The sequence below is a fragment of the Carassius carassius genome, chromosome 38 (genome assembly GCF_963082965.1).
Source record: "Carassius carassius chromosome 38, fCarCar2.1, whole genome shotgun sequence".
Taxonomy (NCBI): domain Eukaryota; kingdom Metazoa; phylum Chordata; class Actinopteri; order Cypriniformes; family Cyprinidae; genus Carassius; species Carassius carassius.
Genome location: NC_081792.1, coordinates 18,619,114 through 18,640,272, shown reverse-complemented (window position 1 = coordinate 18,640,272; position 21,159 = coordinate 18,619,114). Strand labels below are relative to the sequence as shown.

The 21,159-nt window shown below is 38.9% G+C and overlaps 1 protein-coding gene across 3 annotated transcripts in view; it reads right to left on the bottom strand.

Annotated features, from left to right (window-relative positions):
* The window catches only part of LOC132119468 (contactin-2-like), a 40,465-nt gene that overhangs the window by 15,332 nt on the left and 3,974 nt on the right, over positions 1-21,159 (bottom strand). Inside the window, exons 2-4 of one of the 3 annotated variants that reach the window (XM_059529476.1) lie at positions 5,857-5,962; positions 3,571-3,739; positions 77-252 (exon numbers count right to left, since the gene is read on the bottom strand). In XM_059529476.1, coding sequence (XP_059385459.1) covers positions 77-252; positions 3,571-3,739; positions 5,857-5,914 — 403 coding nt within the window. In that variant the 5' untranslated portion in view covers positions 5,915-5,962. The remainder of the gene's footprint in view (positions 1-76; positions 253-3,570; positions 3,740-5,856; positions 5,963-21,159) is intronic. The other 2 variants (XM_059529479.1, XM_059529477.1) reach the window with 2 other exon arrangements.

The window sequence follows — 21,159 nt, the reverse complement described above, 5'->3', positions numbered from 1 at the left end:
AACTACTACTGCTGCTTATATTCAGAAAGGCCTAATTTTCACACTTGGACAACAAAATCGTTTGGTTTGTACTCACAGCCAAATTTGAGGTTAGCCACTCGGCTAACAATGGTGCCACAGCGGTTGATGGCAAGACACTGGTATGACCCACCATCTCGCCCATTCTGAGGGTTATTGATCACAAGGTTTCCTGCGACCTGTGTGTAGTGTGAATCCTCAGCAAATGTTATTTCAGTGCCATTCACACGCCACCTGTCAGAAATCACATACAAGGTCTAACTTTAACAGAATCTAACTTCAAAAAAGTGCATAATTAATGATTAATTTAATTTAGATAAAAGTAGTCTACCTTTTATTGGACACCATGCATTATGTATTTCAAATGTTTTTCTTAAACAGCATTTTTGCATAGTTTTCCTGTAAAAACTATGTTTAACTTCCTTTAAATTAGATTTTTAAATGCTATTGAAGCAAAACTGTAAATTGAAATATGTTTTCAGAGAATATACAGTATCTAAAAGTTTATTTTTCATACCACAATGACAAAGTGTTTTTATAATCATAAATAAAACTAATTCTAGTAAAATTATGTATATGACTAGAAACAAATCTAATAAACTTAATTAAAAGTCTTATTATCTTAAAGACTTGCATTATTGTTGAAAAGTTTAGGGTCAGTAATATATTCAGCAAGTATACATCAGATTTAGCAAAATTACAATAAAGATATTTATAATAGTATTTATAATACACTATAAGGGTGTTCTAAAGGCATTATAATGAATGCATAATGCATTATAAAAACGTATAATATGTTATATTAATTTGTGAATAATCATAACAATTATAATTCATCACAATACTTATGTATTTGTGGTTATAAATTTAAGAGTATGTTTATTTATAACACACAATTAACTAATCTAATTCATTTACAGTATAATGGACTGTATCATATCTTGACATTGATTATTTAAGATCTGCACAGTATCTTACTACAGCTTGTGAGTGGTTAGATGTTGAGTGTTATTTGAGTGTTTCCTGTGGGGCTTATGTTAATTAATTGATGTGAGCTTAATACACCAACTGAAAAAAATGCAATGTTTTATATGGTTACATTTTATTTTGATGGTCCTCTTAATCAATCTACTATAAGCAACTTTGCAACTACATGCCAACTAACTCTCATTAGAGTATTAATATGCTCAAAAATGGTAGTTAACGTACTTGCAAAGACACTTATAGTAAGTTTATCTGTTGGTTGACCATCATATTAAAATCTTAGCTTATTCTTACAGTAGCAGACATACTAATACTCCAATGACCGCTAGTTGATATGTAGTTGCCGAGTTACTTATCACCTACTTTCTAAAGGGTACCATCAAAATAATAAAATGATATTACAATAAAAATAGTTCAAAGCAAATGTGTCCTATTATATTAAAAAAATGTTATTATTATTATTATTACTACTTATAAGTGGTCTTTGACTGCTTTAGGTAAAGTAGCATAAGAAAAATGTCAAGATATGAGACTTATAATACATTATAACTATGAGAAATATAATCCATTGTAAAAGTGGATGGAACGTGTTCATTGTGTTATAAATCATTATACTCTTAAAAGCTATAACCACAAATAAGTAAATATTATAATTAGGGGTGTAACAATACGCGTGTTCGTATTGAACCGTTCGGTACGAGGCTTTTGGTTCGGTACGCGGTACGCATTATGGACCGAACAGTTCGTTGGACTAATTTATTATATTTGGAAAATAAAAAAATTGTGAAATGTAATGATATGCGTTCAACAAGGTAGCCCAATAACCCAAACGACGTAACAGGCAACGCCCCTGACACCCCCGAAGAAGAAAAAAACACCAACTTATATGTTTATGTTAGGCTACTCAGTCAGGCGCTCGCTCACTCAGTAATACACGCTGAAGGCTCGTTGCAATGGCCAAAATTGCGTTTAACAGACCAGAAATAGAAGATCCTCCAATAACCAACATGTCTGGTGTTTGGGTGCACTTTGGATTCCCTGTAAGTTTTAATGGTGATGGCAAGAGAGTGGTGGATAAAAAACAACAACGATATGTCGCATCAAGGGGACACCAGCGGGAATACAAAAAAAAAAACACCAGCGGGATTACTTGAAACATGTCAACTCATTTACGCCGACATCACGACATATCTGGGAAAAGACGGAAAAAAGGAGAAACATACACGCAACAAAACTATCCCCGCAGCATTTAGACAGACATTTCCAACGGATTCAAACAGGGCAAAAGACATCACCACGGCGATTGGTAGGCTACATTTACGTTATAGCCGCGGATATGAGACCTTACTATTTACCATTGATTCTATCATCACCATTATAGCTTACAGGGAATCCAAAGTGCACCCAAACACCAGACCTGTTGGTTATTGGAGGATCTTCTATTTCTGGTCTGTTAAACGCATTAGCCATTTTGCAACGAGCCTTCAGCGCGTACTGAGTGAGCGAGCGCCTTACTCTGTAGTGGAAAACGTAGGTTTTAAGAACATGCTTAATGTAATTGAGCCCCGTTAAAATATTCCTTCACGAGCCCATTTCAGACAGACCGTAATTCCTGCTTTGTTCCAAAAAACATAAGCCCTATAGAGAACCAATTGAGTAAAAACACACTCAATATAAAGAGTTATAGAGTTCCATATAAAAAGTTACATCTTTGTATTTGTTCATAACTAATATAACATTTTCATTTTTTTTTTTATAAGGAGCCGTTTTTGTTTTATACAGTATGCTGCTAAGAAAACACCATAGAAGATGGGTAAAGAATAGCTCCATCACAAAAAAAACATACTTTGTTAGTTTTAATAAATAAAACATTTTTTAAAAATCAAGGAAATTTATCTGCCAATTTTTTCTTTTTGCTGTATCTAAAACGTACCGAACCGTACCGAACCGAACCGTGACACCAGTGTATTGTATCGAACCGAACCGTGAATTTTGTGAACCGTTACACCCCTAATTATAATATATTAAAACTGTTCCTATGAATATTCATGAGATGATACAACATATTATAAGGTTTTTTATAATGCATTTAATCATTCATTATAATGCCTTAAGAATACCCTAATGTATTATAAATATGGGCTTTATAGAAAGTGTTCCCAAAGATTTGTATTTCAAATATATGCTTTTCTTTACAAAATTCTTATAATCAAAGAATGCTGAAAATATTATCGTGGTTTCCTCAAAAATATTAGGTAGCACTTTTCAATATTGATAAGAAGAAATATTTATTTTGAAATTAAAATCAGAAACAGAAAACAGTTATTTTAAATTGCAATAATATTTCACAGCATTAATGATTTTAATGTATTTTTGAACAAATACATTATATATAAATACAGCCTTGAACATTGACGTGTTTTTTTTTTATCTTACCGACCCAAAACATTTTAACTGTAGTGAATTTATTTATACAATTTTTGTGTTTAAAGATAGGTCATACCAAGTAAACAAAGTTCCTGTATTGCTCGATAAGGTGTAAGTGCCAAAGAAATCTGATTTGAGTACCGGTAAATAGTAGCAGGGCTGGCGCGAGCCTGGCAGCTCAGGGTCACCTTGCCTTCTGGCATCCCCTCCGGGTAAATCAGACTAGACGGCTGCTCCTCAAACACAGGCCCACTGTCATGACCTGACACACACACATCCCCACCTACAAAAATGTGCCATCCATTACTGTCTGTGAGAAACATTTCGACAAAGATTGTCACAAAATTATTTTAAGGTCTTAATGCATTACTTTTAACATGGTGACCCCCTGAATCACAATTCAAAGGGTTTAACCAACATCCTCCTCATTACCAGATGATTAACTACTAGACAACAGCACACTAAATGAAAGTCAAGGGTATGGTAAAAAATCTGTGAGGTAATCTAGCTGAAGTAGTCTTGTCATGTTCAGGTTTTTTTGTACTGTCTCCTTTGACAGCTAGTGTATTGTGCCAAACAGACAGATACAGGGGGGTCGTGCGTGCCTAACGACTACAGCGTATTTTCACTCAGAGTGGGAGTGTACTCCACCCGGGGAAAGACAGCAGGGGATACAAGCTGTCAGATATAATAGCATGCACTCAGATATTTTGACAGAACAGAGGGGAACAGGGGAGTTTGAATACCGTCTTAAGTCTTGTGAACGCATATGATGCATTATGAGTTGGGTCAAGAATGAGTTTGGATTATATGGGACCGTGTGTGTATTTGTGTCAGTGCGTGCATCTGTGACTAGGATTTTACTTTTCTACTTTATATAAACTGGTGTTTCTAATGGACTGGAGACTGTGTATTAAAATGCAATTTGTGATGGATTAGAATACTGAATAAATCAGTATTAATCAGTTTTGTGTGTGTGTGTGTGTGTGTGTGTGTGTGTGTGTTTTTTTCAGTAAAAATATCTAAACACTCTTAAAACAAGACACACTCATTTATGTGTAGATATAATATTGTTTTCAGGGAATATACTGAACTGAATTAAGTTTAATTTTCTTCCCCATTTGTATGTAGTGATTAAAAAGTAAACAATTTTTAAGAAGAAAAATGAAGTGAATTCAAGATATATTCTCTAAAAATAAGTTTTATTATCTTATGCATATTATCTTGTTTTCAAGTAAAAATATATGTATATTTTTAAACAATCTTTGAAAAAAATACAGAAATACTGATTAATAATTTATTTTTCAGTCTCTATGTATGTGCAGACTTTCAGAATTCACTGGGGTTCTGAATGCATATATATGCATGTATGTATGCAAATCAGTGTGTGTATGCAGTTCTGGTGAGACCCACAAGAATCTAGGTCAATAAGAGAGAGGCAGGGGAAGAGAGATGAGTTGAGAAGGGGAGCCGGCTCCCCAGGAGGTTATCTGCTCTGAGATTACAGTAGAATTCAGTGGTGTGTTGGCTGCTTTCAGTAATGGGGATAAACAGCTCCAAACTGCAACTTAAGTTCTTTTCCACTGAAGTCTTTATTTATAGTTACTTCTATGTACTAGACTAGAAAAACAGTAATTGTTTTGTTAGCCAATTCCTTCTCAATGCCTGTGACAGTACATACAAACCTGGACATTTTTCTCAGTAGCTGTACCTATCTGTCTGGTAACAAAGTCTGATTTAAAAGTTGGTATATTCGTGTAAAGTGAGCAGATTTGCTAAAGAACAAATATTTGTGAAATAACTAGGTACTTATCATTTTGTATAACTTGAATTCTGATTACAAAGTCTAGAAACATTTCTGCATCTTCATTGTTTTTTATATTCAGGCAGTTGCAGACCAAAATTGTTGAGAAGTTATTTTGCTTGGTCACTTATGTGGGTCTGATGGCAGCTCCTAGCCAGAATTTGCTGCAAAGTGGACCAGATTCTATGCCTGTGAGACTAGTAAAACTTTTACTAGAGTACCATTTGCCAAGTTAATAGCTTTATGGACAAAAGCACATTTTTATCAATGTTTAATGGGGCCTGGATTACTTCAGCCATCAAAAACACCTCTCAAGTAAATCAAATCCCTTCTGCCCACTGATCTAAGATAACACAATGAATAATTAATTCACCCCCATCCCCAAAACCACACATCCCAGACATGATCAAAGTGACAATGTACATTTCAATTATGTTTCATCAAGAAAATGCTGGAGCAGAGGGAATACAGGAAAAAACAACAACAACAACAACAACAACGGGTTAGTGGTAACAAAGTTTCACTAATGGGGGAGGGGCTGAGCCAAACTTACTAATTATATTTGCAAATGGGATCTTGAATAAGATGAGATGAAGGGAGACATCAGATCAGATCTTACTTACCCAATGCGTAGCTCAGAGCCAGAGAGCTGAGAGAAAGCAGACACAACAGAAACCTCATCCTCCTACTGCAACCACACCCAGACGAGAGACCGAGGACTTTCAGCTCCTGATGAGAAACAAAAAACCAGATGACTCACAAAAAAAGAAAAGAAAAGAAAATTCGGTCACACTTTAAATCGGGGACCAGTTCTCACGATTAACTCTGACTTTTGCCTTGGTAAACTCCCTTATTTGCTGCTTATTTATAGTTAGCAAAATAATTGTTAGGTTTAGTTATGGGTTATGATTAGTGGATCTAAAATATGGTAATGCAGTATAAGGCATTTATACAAGTATTAATAAACAGTCAATAAGCTAGTTATATGTATGCTTCCAAATCTACGCAACTTTCTGGTTTCTGTAAAGCACAAAATAATATATTTTGAGGAATGTTGGTGGCCATTGACTTCCATTGTACTGAAAAAAAGAAAACACTGTGAAATTTCTCAAAATATCTTCTTTTACTTTCTACAGAAGAAAGAAACTCATTTAGAGGTTGAGTACATAGGTGTGTACAGTACATGAGGGTGAGTAGGTACTGTATATAGGTTCTTGGTTAATACATCAGGAATCTTCCTGTGGATAATCTTGTGTTTTTCTGTCTGTTTTACAACTAAGAAGAATCATAACAGCCCTACCCAACCAATGTGCAGAGACAAGGCTGTGTGTTTTAAATTGGCAACAAATTCTGAGTTATTCTGTCTGTATTCCTCTGAAAGTCTGAAAATCTACTCTACATCATCATATTCACTGCTCTATCGCCCTTATGTGTCACCTGCTGATGCACAGCTCGGAGCCAGGTCTAATAAAACAGAGGACACGTGAGTCAAATTGTCTTGTGGCTAAATTGATAAGAGAGTGCCGGGGAGCAGCTGTTTTGCACCATTTGCCATCCTGTCCTTACAATTGCACATCTTTGTCCTGGCCCACGTAATGACAATCGCAGCAAGGGTTGCTGTTCTGCAGTTACTTCCTGGTACAACTGCAGGAGAAACTGAGAACCACAGATGTGCTATTTGCGATGAGAACAGCCCCTTCGAAGCATCCAAGCGGTCGTTTGTAGAGGTTTGAAAAAGACAGAAAAGGGCTTTCATCAGAGTATTTCTTCAATTACACCAAACAAGCCTCTGATTGCCACCTGACTGCACTCAAATGCTTGTTTTATCAGCACTGCTTCAGTGTGTTGTCACCAGTCTTTTCAACTGCCCTCTATTTAGCACGGTATAATGTGCTGGCTGCCAGAATGTAGCTGACAGGATTTTTCCTTATGCTGCAGTAGATGTACTATATGTATAAATATGAGAGGGATGTTTGTCAAGGAACACACAAATCATCAATGCTACAAATTTTATGAGTTCTGTTATGCTTTGATTTACTGTTGATTGGCCTCAAATACATAAATAGCTAATAACATTTCTTTGTAGTCTATCTATCATTCTCTATCATCAGGGATAGTCTGGGACCCAACAACAGTGCGTCACAAAATTCAAACTTGTTAAATACATAGATTTTACCTATACTTTTACCTATACGTTTTAAATAAAATAAAATATTATGTTATTTTGATTACTCGTACATTGTTTATTTTGTTAATATTGCAAGAGCAACACTTTATATAACAAAATATATAAGCCTATTGATTTTAACAATATTATTTGACATAAAATAATTTTTACAGTACATTTATAATAAATGGTTTTTTTTAATTGTCGTTTTAACATTGCAAAAGCAACCTTTTAATTAACAAAATTATACACAACATTTTGATTGCACAAGATCTTTCTACAGTGAATCATGCTTCTTCAAACACTGTTCTGTTAAAACCCCTTGTTTTGCTTTGTGTATTTCAAATGTCAGTGCTGAGGAAAATCATAACAGCTCGTCCAGCCGGTATGAGGTCATACAGCTGAGTGATTTCTGTTGGCGAGAAATTCTACGTACACACAGAAACAGAGTGAGCCTGAAAATATATACTATCATATTGCTAAAGAATAGGTATGCATGGGCCAAAAATCAGTATCAGCCCAAAAAAGGCAATTATCTGTACTATCAGCCTATTTAGTTCTGTGTAGGTTAAAGTAATAATAATGCATTAACGCAGCATCGTTAACACAAGTTCCATTTGACCCCATGAACCCCCTGTAGTTTAAGCCAGGGTTGCTAGTATGGCTAGGCGATATGGTCAAAGAAATCTTTTTGCTGAAATGCAATAAACATATATGTCTGCATTCTTTACATTTTCTATTTGGATTGAAAAAAACAAAAAAATATACAGTATATACAGGAAGATACAACAACAACGGGTGAGTTTATTGGCTCAATAATGAGCCAAAATGGGCTAAAATCACATTACATTCTAACATTGTAACATTACAGTCTAAAAACAAATGAAAATTAAATAAACAAGAGCACAGCCACAGATTAATTGCATTTTATTTTTTATTACCTCATTACTGCTATCTGCTATCATCAAATCTGTTTGGCACAGCACTCGAGTCTGTCAGAGTATAAACTAGACATGTTAACTATATATTACCAGATATTTTAAATCCCTTAATATAAAGCATGCCTCATGTTTAGTACAAATTGGATTATGCACTTACCCCCACAGAAGCTCATTCTGTGTCCACTGCTATAATTCAGATGCGCTCGTATCAAACTATACTATGTATCAATATAGGCAGTATTGCCTAATACCATATAGCCTTTTAAAATATATATTGATATATCGTACAAACTCGATATAACGCCCAGCCCTAATTGCTAGGTGTATTGTTTTCCCTGCACAAAACATTATTTATAATGTGTCTCGAATCCATTTATCACAAAGACCTTTGTGCTTTGTAACTTCTGATAAGAAACAAAGTCTCAGCTTTTAAATCCTGTACAATTTATCACAAAATTCAAACAACAAATGTCCTTTAGACACTCTTAGATGTGGTGTGATTGATCATTGTAGCAGCTTTGTCCCAGCGCGTGCCGAACCGTGTGTGGAGAACCTTTTTCGATTTTTTTCAGTGAACTGTCCAATCCCACCCAAGAAATATTACAGAAATTGAATAAAGTGTAAAAATAATACACTATATAGTCTTAACATTAATAATCAGGTAAATAAGGCTGCTGTCCCTTTAAGACAGACTGTACGGTCCAATATACTGATACATATCTGGTTTCACCCATAGAGTACATTTAAAAGTACATTTAAAAAAAATAAATAATGAATTCTAAGTAACTAAGTAACATGATTGCATTTAATTAACTGGATTTGCATCACCTGTACTAAAACATTTCTATTAATTTTTGCAGGGAGATGGTGCCATCATTGTGGTTCATATGGACCAGTCTGTGAGCTTTTGCCTCAAAATTATATCAGATTACCCTATATATTTGCTTTGTATTGGTTTGGACATTCAACACAAGAGGGCCCATCAGAATAAAGTCCTAGTGTTCCCTATGGCCATTTCATCCCTGCCTAGTGCTTGCCATCATACATTCATCTCTGAGTGAGTACTTCCTTTTCTTTATAAAAAGTAATGTTTCTTGTAGGACTCAAGGACTGCCTAGGGCAACAACGCTCATGCAACCCTGACATCTGCTAATGGATCTTTTCCACTTTTGGCCTGTTTAAGTCAGGTGTCCATGTAGAGACTTCACACACAAAAAAAACCATATCTAAGGAATTTTTATCAGCCTAGATACCTTCATCTACATACCTTCAGGTTCTGCTGGACACCCATTTAAATATGAAGGGTACTGCATCTTCATAAAAATGCTTTGGTCTACAAACTAACAATCAAATTCCAATACTTAACAGCTGATACAGCAAGAAACATATTGCGGGTCTGAATATTCCTAAAGTGAATAAAATTGGTATTCACTGAACCCATCCAAAGCTGATCTAAAATGTATGGCTTAGTGTCCCCAAGTCATGGCTTTGACACTGAATAAATATTCAGTGTTTGCAATCTGAGTTTGCCGATAAAGTTAGCACTTGATAGCCAGAGCTAAAACAGCAGCAGTGGGGAGGAATTATAATGATGAACCATGCAGAAAAGGCACATCTATATGTTCTTGCCAAAAACTCGTCAACAACACTTATTTGAAAACTACAAATACGTTTCTGGTTTACAGCTTTGCATTTACAAGTGCCAAAAATGTCTTATGAGTCATTCCACAGCAAATTTAAGTACAGGTCTGTGGTTTCAACACCATGTGCATCCTTTAATAAGTATTCATGCCAAGACTAGCTATTTGTTGTAATTGTTTGCCATTCGACATGTTTGTTCAGAGCAGTGAGTCATTTACTCAGTGTTTGAACAATGACACAAAGCTTGAACTTACTGTTTCCAGACTGAAAGTCTTGGGTACATTAAAACCAATCATTATAATGACTATGCAATTAAGCCTAGAATCTATGAACCGTGACAATAAAGCAGAGCAGAAAGCATGATTAAAGTGTAAATGGCAATGTGTAATTAACAGATACTACTGAAAGCTTTCAGTGGCATTATTATGTTTCTATCCAGCCATGTACTGAAATGAAACACAAGGGCAGCAGGGTGTTTATTAGGTCATTTTGAACTTTCTCAATGGGATACATGAAAGCTAATTTTGTGTCATTGCCTGTTCACATTCAGATTTATATTTCAAATTTTTTAAACCATATCAATCACTTAAGAACTTTCAATAAAGCCTTTAGTTTTGTTACTTTCATAGTGGTTCCCAACGGTGATAATTTTGAGACTAAAGGATCTACAAATCCACACGAGGGCTCATGGACTCTGCTGACATACTGACTCTTAGGCTTGTGCCATGCATTTTTTAGGCCTAAGTCTTGTCTTTCTTGATATTTCACTGAGGCAGCGATAATCAAATAAAATGCTGAATGAGGTTTAAATGCTGTCCAAAAAAGGGAACATGTGTCTTTATTACAAACTAAAGCCAAGCAATAGATGATGTTAATTAATAAAATAAGTGAAAGATTTGAATAACACTTAACATTGTTTTGGAGGAATTTTGGCCCACTCATCTTACTACGTTGCACCATTATGTGTTTATGAACAGCTCTCACCACAGTATTTCAGTCTGGGCTTTGACTGGCTATTGTAACCTTGATTCTTTTCTTTTTCAGCCGTTCTGTTGTAGATTTGCTGGTGTGTTTGGGATCATTGTCCTGTTGCATGTCCTAATTTTGGCCAAGCTTTAGCTGTCAGACTGATGGCTTCACATTTGACTCTACAATACTTTAGTATGCAGAGGCGTTCATGGTCGACTCAATAACTGCCCAGCTCCTGTGGCTACAAAACAAGCCCAAAACATCACCTCTCCACCAGCATGATTGACTTTTAGTATGAGTTGACTGTGCTGATATGCTCTTTTTGCTTTGACCAAATGTGGCACTGTGCATTATGACCAAATATTTCCACATTAGTCTTGTCTGTTCAAAGGACTTTGTTGCCGGTAGAGTCTGAGGTGTAGTTGCTGGGTTGTCTGCAATGATTGTACTGTCTGACCATAGGGCGAATTTCCAGGTACATCCACTCCTGCTCTGTCTTCCATTTGTGAATAATCTTCCTCACTGTGGAATGATGGACTTCTTTGGAATTGTTTGGAAACAGCCATATTTCCCTTCCAAGATTGATGGCAGCAACAACTGCTTCTCTAAGATCACTGCTGATGTCTTATCTCTGTGACATTGTTTTATCACACACCTAAAGGTTCCAGACCAGCAAACTGTGAAAACTTCTGCTTTTACAGAGGTGATTACACTTGCTGATGATCAGTTAATCAAAAATATTTGACTAGCAATGCCTGACCATTACTTACCCTCTGTTGACAGTAAGATTGTCCTTAGTTTGTCACCCATGAATTTTCCATTTTGGCCAAGTTTTTGTTAAATAAATAATGACACAGTGTGTTATGTCATGTGTTGTCGTTCATTTGAGGTCTTTTTTCCCAAATTTTAAGACCTGGCTGCCAATGACCAGATGATTGAATTTGAAACCAATGAAACCATGGAATTTAATAGGGTGTCCTTTCTCTTTCACATGACTGAGTGTGGTAGCTTTTATTCAGAATACTATACCAGCAATTTCATTTTGCTTGTATAGAACATTGTGTGGTTGTCCATGGCCCATATATTGAGTGTTTACCTAGATTCTCCAATAATATACCTGAAGACTACTGTCATACCAATTCTAACTGGTGCCACCACAATAGACAGGAAAGAACAGATGCCGGGAAAAGTGCTGAGGCTGGGTACAGCATGGCTTTAGACAGCAGCTTGTGTGAATATCTGAAACCAGATCTTGGAATAGCTCAAATTTCACAAATCCAAAGACCTGTGCTGAAGTCTAAACAATGGCATCTTTCATTTGGGTTAAGCAAAGCTTGAATACTCCAAATTGGGTTTAAGCTGCACTGTGGCGCCTCTAAATTTGAATATATTGTGAAAAGTCTTTCTTATGTATAATGCAGATTTGAAATGCTAAAAGAAAGGATACATAATCAATACTGGGTGATTCAATTCGGTCTCCCACTTTGATTTTATATTAAAAAAAATAAAAAATTAAACACTAGTTTTAAAGGATATTTTATATTAGCTTTAAATATTTAATTCCTTTTATTTTTTTATTATATACTATATTAGAATTCATAATATTTCTATCTATTAATACTTTATATTTTAGATAAGTCACGCTGGAATGTCAAGTTGCAAGAAATGTCATTAATTTTGAGATTTCTACAGAAGGATCTGAGAGTAGCTATATTTATTGTTATAATCAAAGTGGTCAGAATTTATAATACGATCATCTAATTTGAATTAATCTTTATTATTTTATTATTTTTATAAAGTCAATTTCACCCTAAATGATGAATCACCCATAAATATACAGGATGCACAAAATTCAGTACATAAATTTAATGCAGCAGCTTATGCACCACCAGTTTCAACTGTCCTAATGCATTCACACAATTAACTGAAAAAAAGCCAGAAACTTACCGTGCCTTCAAAATCATCCAAACGATGTGATTTCCAAAAGGTGAAATACATTATTTTTAAGTCTGCAAAGGGGAGGCAATGAGGTTTTGTTAAATGTGTGGAATACATGAAAAAAGTCTGCACACTCAGAAATAAATTACATGCAAAACATTTACTGAAAGAAACAGGGCCCTGATTTCTGGTGGAGTGTGCAGACATCTTTCATGTATTCCACACATTTAACAAAATCTCATTGCCTCCCCATCCCCTGGAGATGTAGCTACCCAACTCACAAGAGAAAGTGTGTGTGGGTGGGAGACCCGAGAAGACAAACAGCCTCATGTGGACCCACTAGCCCTCCTATAACTGAAATATCAACATGATAGTCTTTGAGTGTTGAAAGCCTGCCAGGATGAAATATCCTGTAATAGCTTTGGCTCACTTCACAGACAACAATGATATGCTTGTCCTTTTTGAAGAGGAAACAGACTGAAATTTGGTGACCTTCAAAAGCCTGATTACAATCTTTCTTTCTCATATCTTAAAAGGAGCATTCTTTGACCATTTTAATTCAGAGAATAACTTTTTAAACACTGACAGATATCAATCTCGATTTGTTACTATTAATCATGTGTACCCACTACCTCTCCTGCAATGATACACAATATAATTTATGATTACCTTTGTCTCATCTAACACTCACTTAAAAAACACTTTAAACCACTAATAATTTAATAACATTGTTAAATGCAACCTAGGATAAATATTACAAAATATTTTTTCATACTGTATTTTTTTAAATTTTGTGATGCCTAAATTCACTGTAGCATTTATAATGTTTTTTTTTTTTTTAAATAAAATGTAATGTTATTTTAAAATCAGACTTGAATCAGTTATCACAGGAAGATAAATTATCAGCTTATATATGAAAAAAACAGAAATACTGTGAAATATTATTATCATTTAAAATAACTCTTCTATTTTAATGTTTCCTATTTTACATTTCCTACTGTAAATATTTGTAAATATATTTTAATGTATTAATTTATTTCAATTTATTATTTGTATTTGTAACTTATATACTGTGATGGTAAAGCTGAATTTTAGCCACATGAGCACAACAGAGCACAAAAGCTGCTTAATATTTTTGTGAAAACAAATTGCTTTGATGAATAGAAAGTTCAAAAGAACTGTACTGAACTGTAAATGCTTTTACTGTAACTTTAGATTAATTTCATCCTCCCTATGTGCTTGCTGCATGAAATTATTAATTTCTTAAAGGTCCCCTTCTACGTGATCCCATGTTTTAAACTTTAGTTAGTGTGTAATGTTGTTGTTAGAGTATAAATAATATCTGTAAAATTCTAAAGCTCAAAGTTCAATGCCAAGCGAGATATTTTATTTAACAGAATTCGCCTACAAAAAAACGACCTGTTTGGACTACAGCCCTCTAGTTCCTGCAGTAATGACGTCACTAAAACAGTTTTATGACTAACCTCCGCCCACATGAATACACAAACAGGGGGGCATGGTCTTGTTGCGCTCCGACGGAGAAGAAGGAAGAGCTGCATTTGTGTTAGTCACCATGTCGTCGAAACGCTGTTATTTTCATCTCGGAGTCCAATCACCTTTGTTTGGGCTTCCCAGGGACGCTGTACTTGGAGATTAATGGTTACAATTTATGTTTAACTCGGTTCCCAAAAATTATAATCCACATGTAAAGCTATGTGCAGCACATTTTGCTGAGGACAGCTTGCTGAGGACAACTTCCTCAGTCTCAATCAGTTTAATTTCGGATTCGCACAAATATTATTCTTGAAAGATGGAGCAGTTCCCTCTTTGTCTGGAGAAGGCGTTGTTTATGGACCACAACCGGTAAGAGTATTTTATTATTTAAGTTGGTGCGTTTAACAGTTTCTGTAACTTATTACACAAAGGGCAACGCTGTTTAGCTTTGGTAACTAGATGTTAGGGCTGTGCAAAAAAACGAATGCGAATTTCATGCGCATCTCATCAGTAAAAATGCCGCCCACTTGCTTCTCAAAACTACTCCAAAACTAGCCCAATCGCATTTCCAGGAGGGTAGCGTGCGCTCAGGAAGTCATCAGCCCGTTTTTATGACAGTGAAATCAGCGGTATACAGATAGGTGAATTGTGTGAAAAATACTGTGTTTTTTTTACACGCGAAACATGAACACATGTTATATTGCACACTGTAAACACAATCAAAGCTTCAAAAAAGCACGTAAAATGGGACCTTTAAAAGAAAACCTTACTGTAATACAACTTTTGAACAGCATATAATCTTGTATAATATATTTTAATCGATTCACAGCCCTTAATTTTAACCATAATATCATTAATATTATAGCTGACTGTTCCACTATTCTTTTTGCTGAAACAAATGTTACCGATGTCTTAGTGAAGAGAGCTCTCTCTGTTACACATTTACTGTGATAAGACCTATTAACACATGACACAGGGACGGGCGGCCGTACCGAGGGAGAGACTGCAATTACGATGCCCAGTGACTTCAGTTGGAGCATGGCATGTTATCACTGACAGATACAGCATCTGCAGCAGCAATGCCTGGAGTAGAACAATGATCGCTCTATGTCCCAGATGTGCTCATTGCAGGACACAAAACAGAAGCTCATCTGTACTTGAGCACTTCACAGTAGAGATCAGAGAACTGAGAAATGCCCCACTCTTCCTCATTTATCACCTCCACCCTCAAACACAGGCCCATCCATTCTCTCGATGGCCATATCTCAACAAGTCCCCCATAACCCAACAGATGTGGTGGTCCTTGACCTTTATCACCCTCTGACATAGACATCTGAACTGTGGTCTCTGACCTTCCCAGTAAACTATTTGATCAAAAATTTTATTAGCACTCCAATTGAATGGTTGTACTGCTTAAGGCGCTCATGACCTGGATGTGTGCAGATCAGGATTAAGTGAGTACATGCTCATGTGGATGATTGAGTCGTTCAAATATATGTGACGCTTCAGTTCAGATTCACTTGGCTTCAGTTAAAACTTCCCTTCAGTAAGCACATCATCCTAAATTCAAGGCTTCAATGCTCTCTATAGGATCATTTTTCAGAAGCTGGACAGGAATGCATTTCAGCTCCCATACTAATCTAATTTCATCTCACATTAACATAGATTATCATAGTACTGTGGATGCATCTCATTCTCACTTCATCCATGATCTATGAGAGGATTACTGGGTCACTTTTGCTTTCTAGAAGTGTCTTTTAGCTATATACTGATGGAAATAATCATGAAATTATATTTAAAGCAAAAGTGTTTTAGTAATTAATTAATTATTAGTCATGGTGGGTGGTGGAGGGATGAACTCAAATGCAGACAGTAGTCACAGCAACACAGTTTATTATACAAAAAAAAAAAAAAAATAAAATAAAAAAAACAGGAAACCAAAACCCACGAGGGGGCAAAACAAGGGCTAGACAGACGAAGGAAGACAAAACTAGACTAACACTGCACTTAACTAGACTATGACTAAAACACGATCAAACAATTACTTAGACAAGACTTGACAAAATCACAACTGGTAGCAACAGTAGACAATCTTAAACAACGTGACAATATTTAAACAATGAACCAACAAAGGGACAGAGAAACACACGAGGTTATAAAGGGAGGCTACTAATGAACACAACAGGTGGAACAGGTAAATCAATGAAGACAAAACTAGGGTAACAAGGGGGTCGGGGCAAGGGAACGAGACAACGCAAGCACATGGCCCAAACAAATGGCCATGTGCTTGCACATAAAACATGGGCCTGTCATGATCCTGCCACAAGACTAGAGAAAAATCAGAGACAAGGCAGAATCATGACATTATTAAAATTGAAGTGTTCATGAAACCATTTTTAAAACAGATATGTGTTGCCTTGCTGAGCTATTTTCTATAAATTTTGCCATCTTAAAAAAGACTTTTATTGATGTAACTTAACATATACATTAATTCTGTCATCTGAAATCAATCATTTGACTTGAATAAAAACAGTTTAATTAGATGTTAACATTTGAAATACATTTTGAGGTTATTTGACTAAACATATCATTTTGAGCAATGAGTTGTCAAACAATTGTATTTAGGCCTACTCCAATCACAGCATAAACAAATTAATCATGTGCACTAGCTTCAAGTTTGCCAACTGCCCAGATTCAGAAATAGGTTTATTGATCGGAGCTGAATCACATGTCCTAACCTTGACATTCCAGTAACAAAGCAGCATAGAAACCATAACGTTCTGAGGCACAGAATCTGCCTCATTTCCTTCAAGCTCTAGGTAGTGAACAGCATGAAGTGTAACAATAGATATGATGGAGACCACTGCTTAAAACCTACAAGTAGAGACTGACTATTAAAGCGTAAAGAGTAAGTGGATGATTTAGAGACCAATTACTAGAGCCCTATGATTTCCACGATGCAGAAAACAGAATAGCGGAATTCAGTTATAAAATGAAATTTGCCAAATTTTGGATGAATAAATCAAAAGTAGCTGAGTACACTTAAATCAAAACGTGACATGGACTAGTGTCTATGAATATTAAGCCGCAAAAATACGACTTAAGTATTAATTTTTCTTAAACTTTTAATAAATTGTTCTTAAATTGTGTAAGTTTCATGATTTAAATTAATTATACATGCTTTTTGATTAATACAATTTACTCGAACCATAAAAGAGCAGAATTAGGTAAAAAATAAATAAAACTGAATTAGTGAAAAAATAAAAAATTGGGCCCTAAATTGCTTAGTTATGAGGGTATATGCCCCCAAAAAACAGAAATTCAGCTGGCAAGGTAAGATGACACTTTTTAAATGCAAAGCTATGACTGAAGTTAAAATGGCCGGAGCTTCAATAAAGCTAAATATATTATGTTCTGCATTTATAGAATAGCTAGGATATTGAGGGTCATTTAGAATTTGAAGTAGGGGTGACAATATTTTCTCTCTCGTTATTTCATAGGAGCTTCAAAGAAGATTGAGAAAGCCAGAGTCTTGTGCCCTGCATTTATCAGTTTCCCTAATGTTCGTTGGTTGAAAAAGAAAAACTCAATAAACAAAGTAAAAAAATATTTGACTGATATCTTTTCCCCCCAAGGTTTCTATAGATATCAAGAGATATCAATATCGTGAATTCTTATGGCCACAATAACAGTGATATGAAAAATCTAATATCGTGACCTAATTTGAAGTATTTTTGCAATTTTTTTTACCATGTCCTGTCTTAAAAATGGCACATAATAAAAAGAGAAAGATGATTGATGAATTTGTATATAAAATAATTGTCACGGCTTACGCTGCTGGAAGGAACACGGAGCCGAGGGATAAACGAAACAAGGATTTATTAAAACAAACATAGGCAAGGCAAGTGGCAAATAACAGGTGGCAAGTGGACAAGTAGACCCGACAAAACAGAACTGAAAGGACAAGGCTTTTATACAAACGATAATTGGGAAAACACAGGTGGATGGCATGACTAAATTAACCGGGACATGGAACACATGGGGAAATAGAATAGACACACCTGGGAACTAATCAAACCGAACACAGAAGACAGAAACTGGGTCACAGGGGCAAAAAACACACAAAAAGAGTCCAGGTGTGTGACAGTACTCCCCCCTCCCGGTAGGTGCGTCCTCGCACCGTAGAAACAACAAAGGGAGGCGTGGGTGGGAACTTGGGAGGAGGTTCCGGTGGAGGACAGCCTCCCAGGAGGGGGCCAGCAGACAGGGACCACAGAGGAAGGAGCCAGGGAGGAGATGACGGAGGGAGGAGCCAGGAAGGATCTGAAGCAGAAGGTACCCAGCAGGACCCAGGCCACAGCCATAACGGCCCAAGGTGGGGCCGACGGTGGAAGGAGCCATGGAGGAGGAATGGTCACCGACTCCAGGGACTCGACCCACGGCAACGGAGCAAGTGGAGGAGGAGCCCGAGGCGGAGACGGAGAGCCGAAGAGCCAGGGTGACGGGGAGGAGCCGGAGGTCCTAGGCGGAACTGATGGCTCTGGTGACTGACGCGGTGATGTGGATCCGGAAGGCCACGGTGAGGCCAGAGTGACCGAGGACTGAGGTGTAGCCGAGGGGATGAAGGAGCCTGACGGAGCCGGAGGGACGGAGGGATGAGGCGAAGCCGGAGGAGTGGAGTCCCGAGGCATAGGATGGACGACGCCAGACCAAGGCGGAGCCGGAGGGACGAGGGAGCCAGGCAGAGCCTGCGGACTGCCGGGCCACGGCGGAGAGGAAGGAGCTAGGAGCCATGGTGGAGCCGACGGGTCAACGGGCCGAGGCGAAGTCCAGGCCTCAGAGGCTGGAGGCGGAGGTGAGGGAGACGCCGACCAAGGTGTCGCTGGAGGATGGCGGTCACGCTGAGCTCGCACCACAATGATGGTAGGCTGAGGGCGAGCAGAGGGGCAGCCAGACGACAGCGGAGGAGGAGGCAGGAGTGGGTGGGAGGGTGGGAATTTTGGAGGAGCAGGCATTGGAGTAAGCTCTGGGGCTGGAGCCCTTCCTGGGCTTAACGGAGGATCAAGAGCCCGTCCTGGGCTTAACGGAGGATCAGGAGCCCGTCCTGGGCTTAACGGAGGATCAGGAGCCCGTCCTGGGCTTAACGGGGGTTCAGGAGCCCGTCCTGGGCTTAACGGGGGTTCAGGAGCCCGTCCTCGGCTTAACGGGGGATCAGGAGCCCGTCCTGGGCTTAAAGGAGGATCAGGAGCCCGTCCTGGGCTTAACGGAAGATCAGGAGCCCGTCCTGGGCTTAACGGGGGTTCAGGAGCCCGTCCTGGGCTTAACGGGGGTTCAGGAGCCCGTCCTGGGCTTAACGGGGGTTCAGGAGCCCGTCCTGGGCTTAACGGGGGTTCAGGAGCCCGTCCTGGGCTTAACGGGGGTTCAGGAGCCCGTCCTGGGCTTAACGGGGGTTCAGGAGCCCGTCCTGGGCTTAACGGGGGTTCAGGAGCCCGTCCTGGGCTTAACGGGGGTTCAGGAGCCCGTCCTGGGCTTAACGGAAGATCAGGAGCCCGCCCTGGGCTTAACGGGGGTTCAGGAGCCCGTCCTGGGCTTAACGGGGGTTCAGGAGCCCGTCCTGGGCTTAACGGGGGTTCAGGAGCCCGTCCTGGGCTTAACGGGGGTTCAGGAGCCCGTCCTGGGCTTAACGGGGGTTCAGGAGCCCGTCCTGGGCTTAACGGGGGTTCAGGAGCCCGTCCTGGGCTTAACGGGGGTTCAGGAGCCCGTCCTGGGCTTAACGGAGGATCAGGAGCCCGTCCTGGGCTTAACGGAAGATCAGGAGCCCGTCCTGGGCTTAACGGAAGATCAGGAGCCCGTCCTGGGCTTAACGGAGGATCAGGAGCCCGTCCTGGGCTTAACGGAGGATCAGGAGCCCGTCCTGGGCTTAACGGAGGATCAGGAGCCCGTCCTGGGCTTAACGGAAGATCAGGAGCCCGTCCTGGGCTTAACGGAGGATCAGGAGCCCGTCCTGGGCTTAACGGGGAATCAGGAGCCCTTCCTGGGCTTAACAGAGGATCAGGAGCCCGTCCTGGGCTTAACGGAGGATCAGGAGCCCGTCCTGGGCTTAACGGGGGAACAGGAGCCCGTCCTGGGCTTAACGGGGAATCAGGAGCCCTTCCTGGGCTTAACAGAGGATCAGGAGCCCGTCCTGGGCTTAACGGAGGATCAGGAGCCCGTCCTGGGCTTAACGGAGGATCAGGAGCTCGTCCTGGGCTTAAAGGAGGATCAGGAGCCCGTCCTGGGCTTAAAGGAGGATCAGGAGCCCGTCCTGGGCTTAACGGAAGATCAGGAGCCCTTCCTGGGCTTAACAGAGGATCTGGCATAGGTGAATTGGAAACCCCCTCATTTTGACCCATTTGGCGCTCCACATTTTGCTCCCTCGTGGTGGGCAGTGTCGCCGGCTCTCGCACCTGGTCTGACGGGTCGCTCTCTGGCTCTCCGTCATCGGTGGGCTCGGGCTTATGCCTCGTACCGTGGGGAGATTGTAGGCTGGGCTCTGGGTCCAGAGTGGACCTGGCGAGATCCTCCATTGGGCCGACCGTGAGAGGTGACCCATTTCTCACCAGATTCCACTCTATAAAGGCGGCGAAATCCTCCCGAGGACCATCTTCGGGCGACAACGCTCTGCACCTGGAGTTCAGGCTGGCGTGATAAAAGGTGCAGAGCGCGTGGTCCGGGTAGCTGGTGGCATTAGCTAGGAAGAGAAACCATCTAGTATGGTCCTCGAGAGAAAGTCCCTC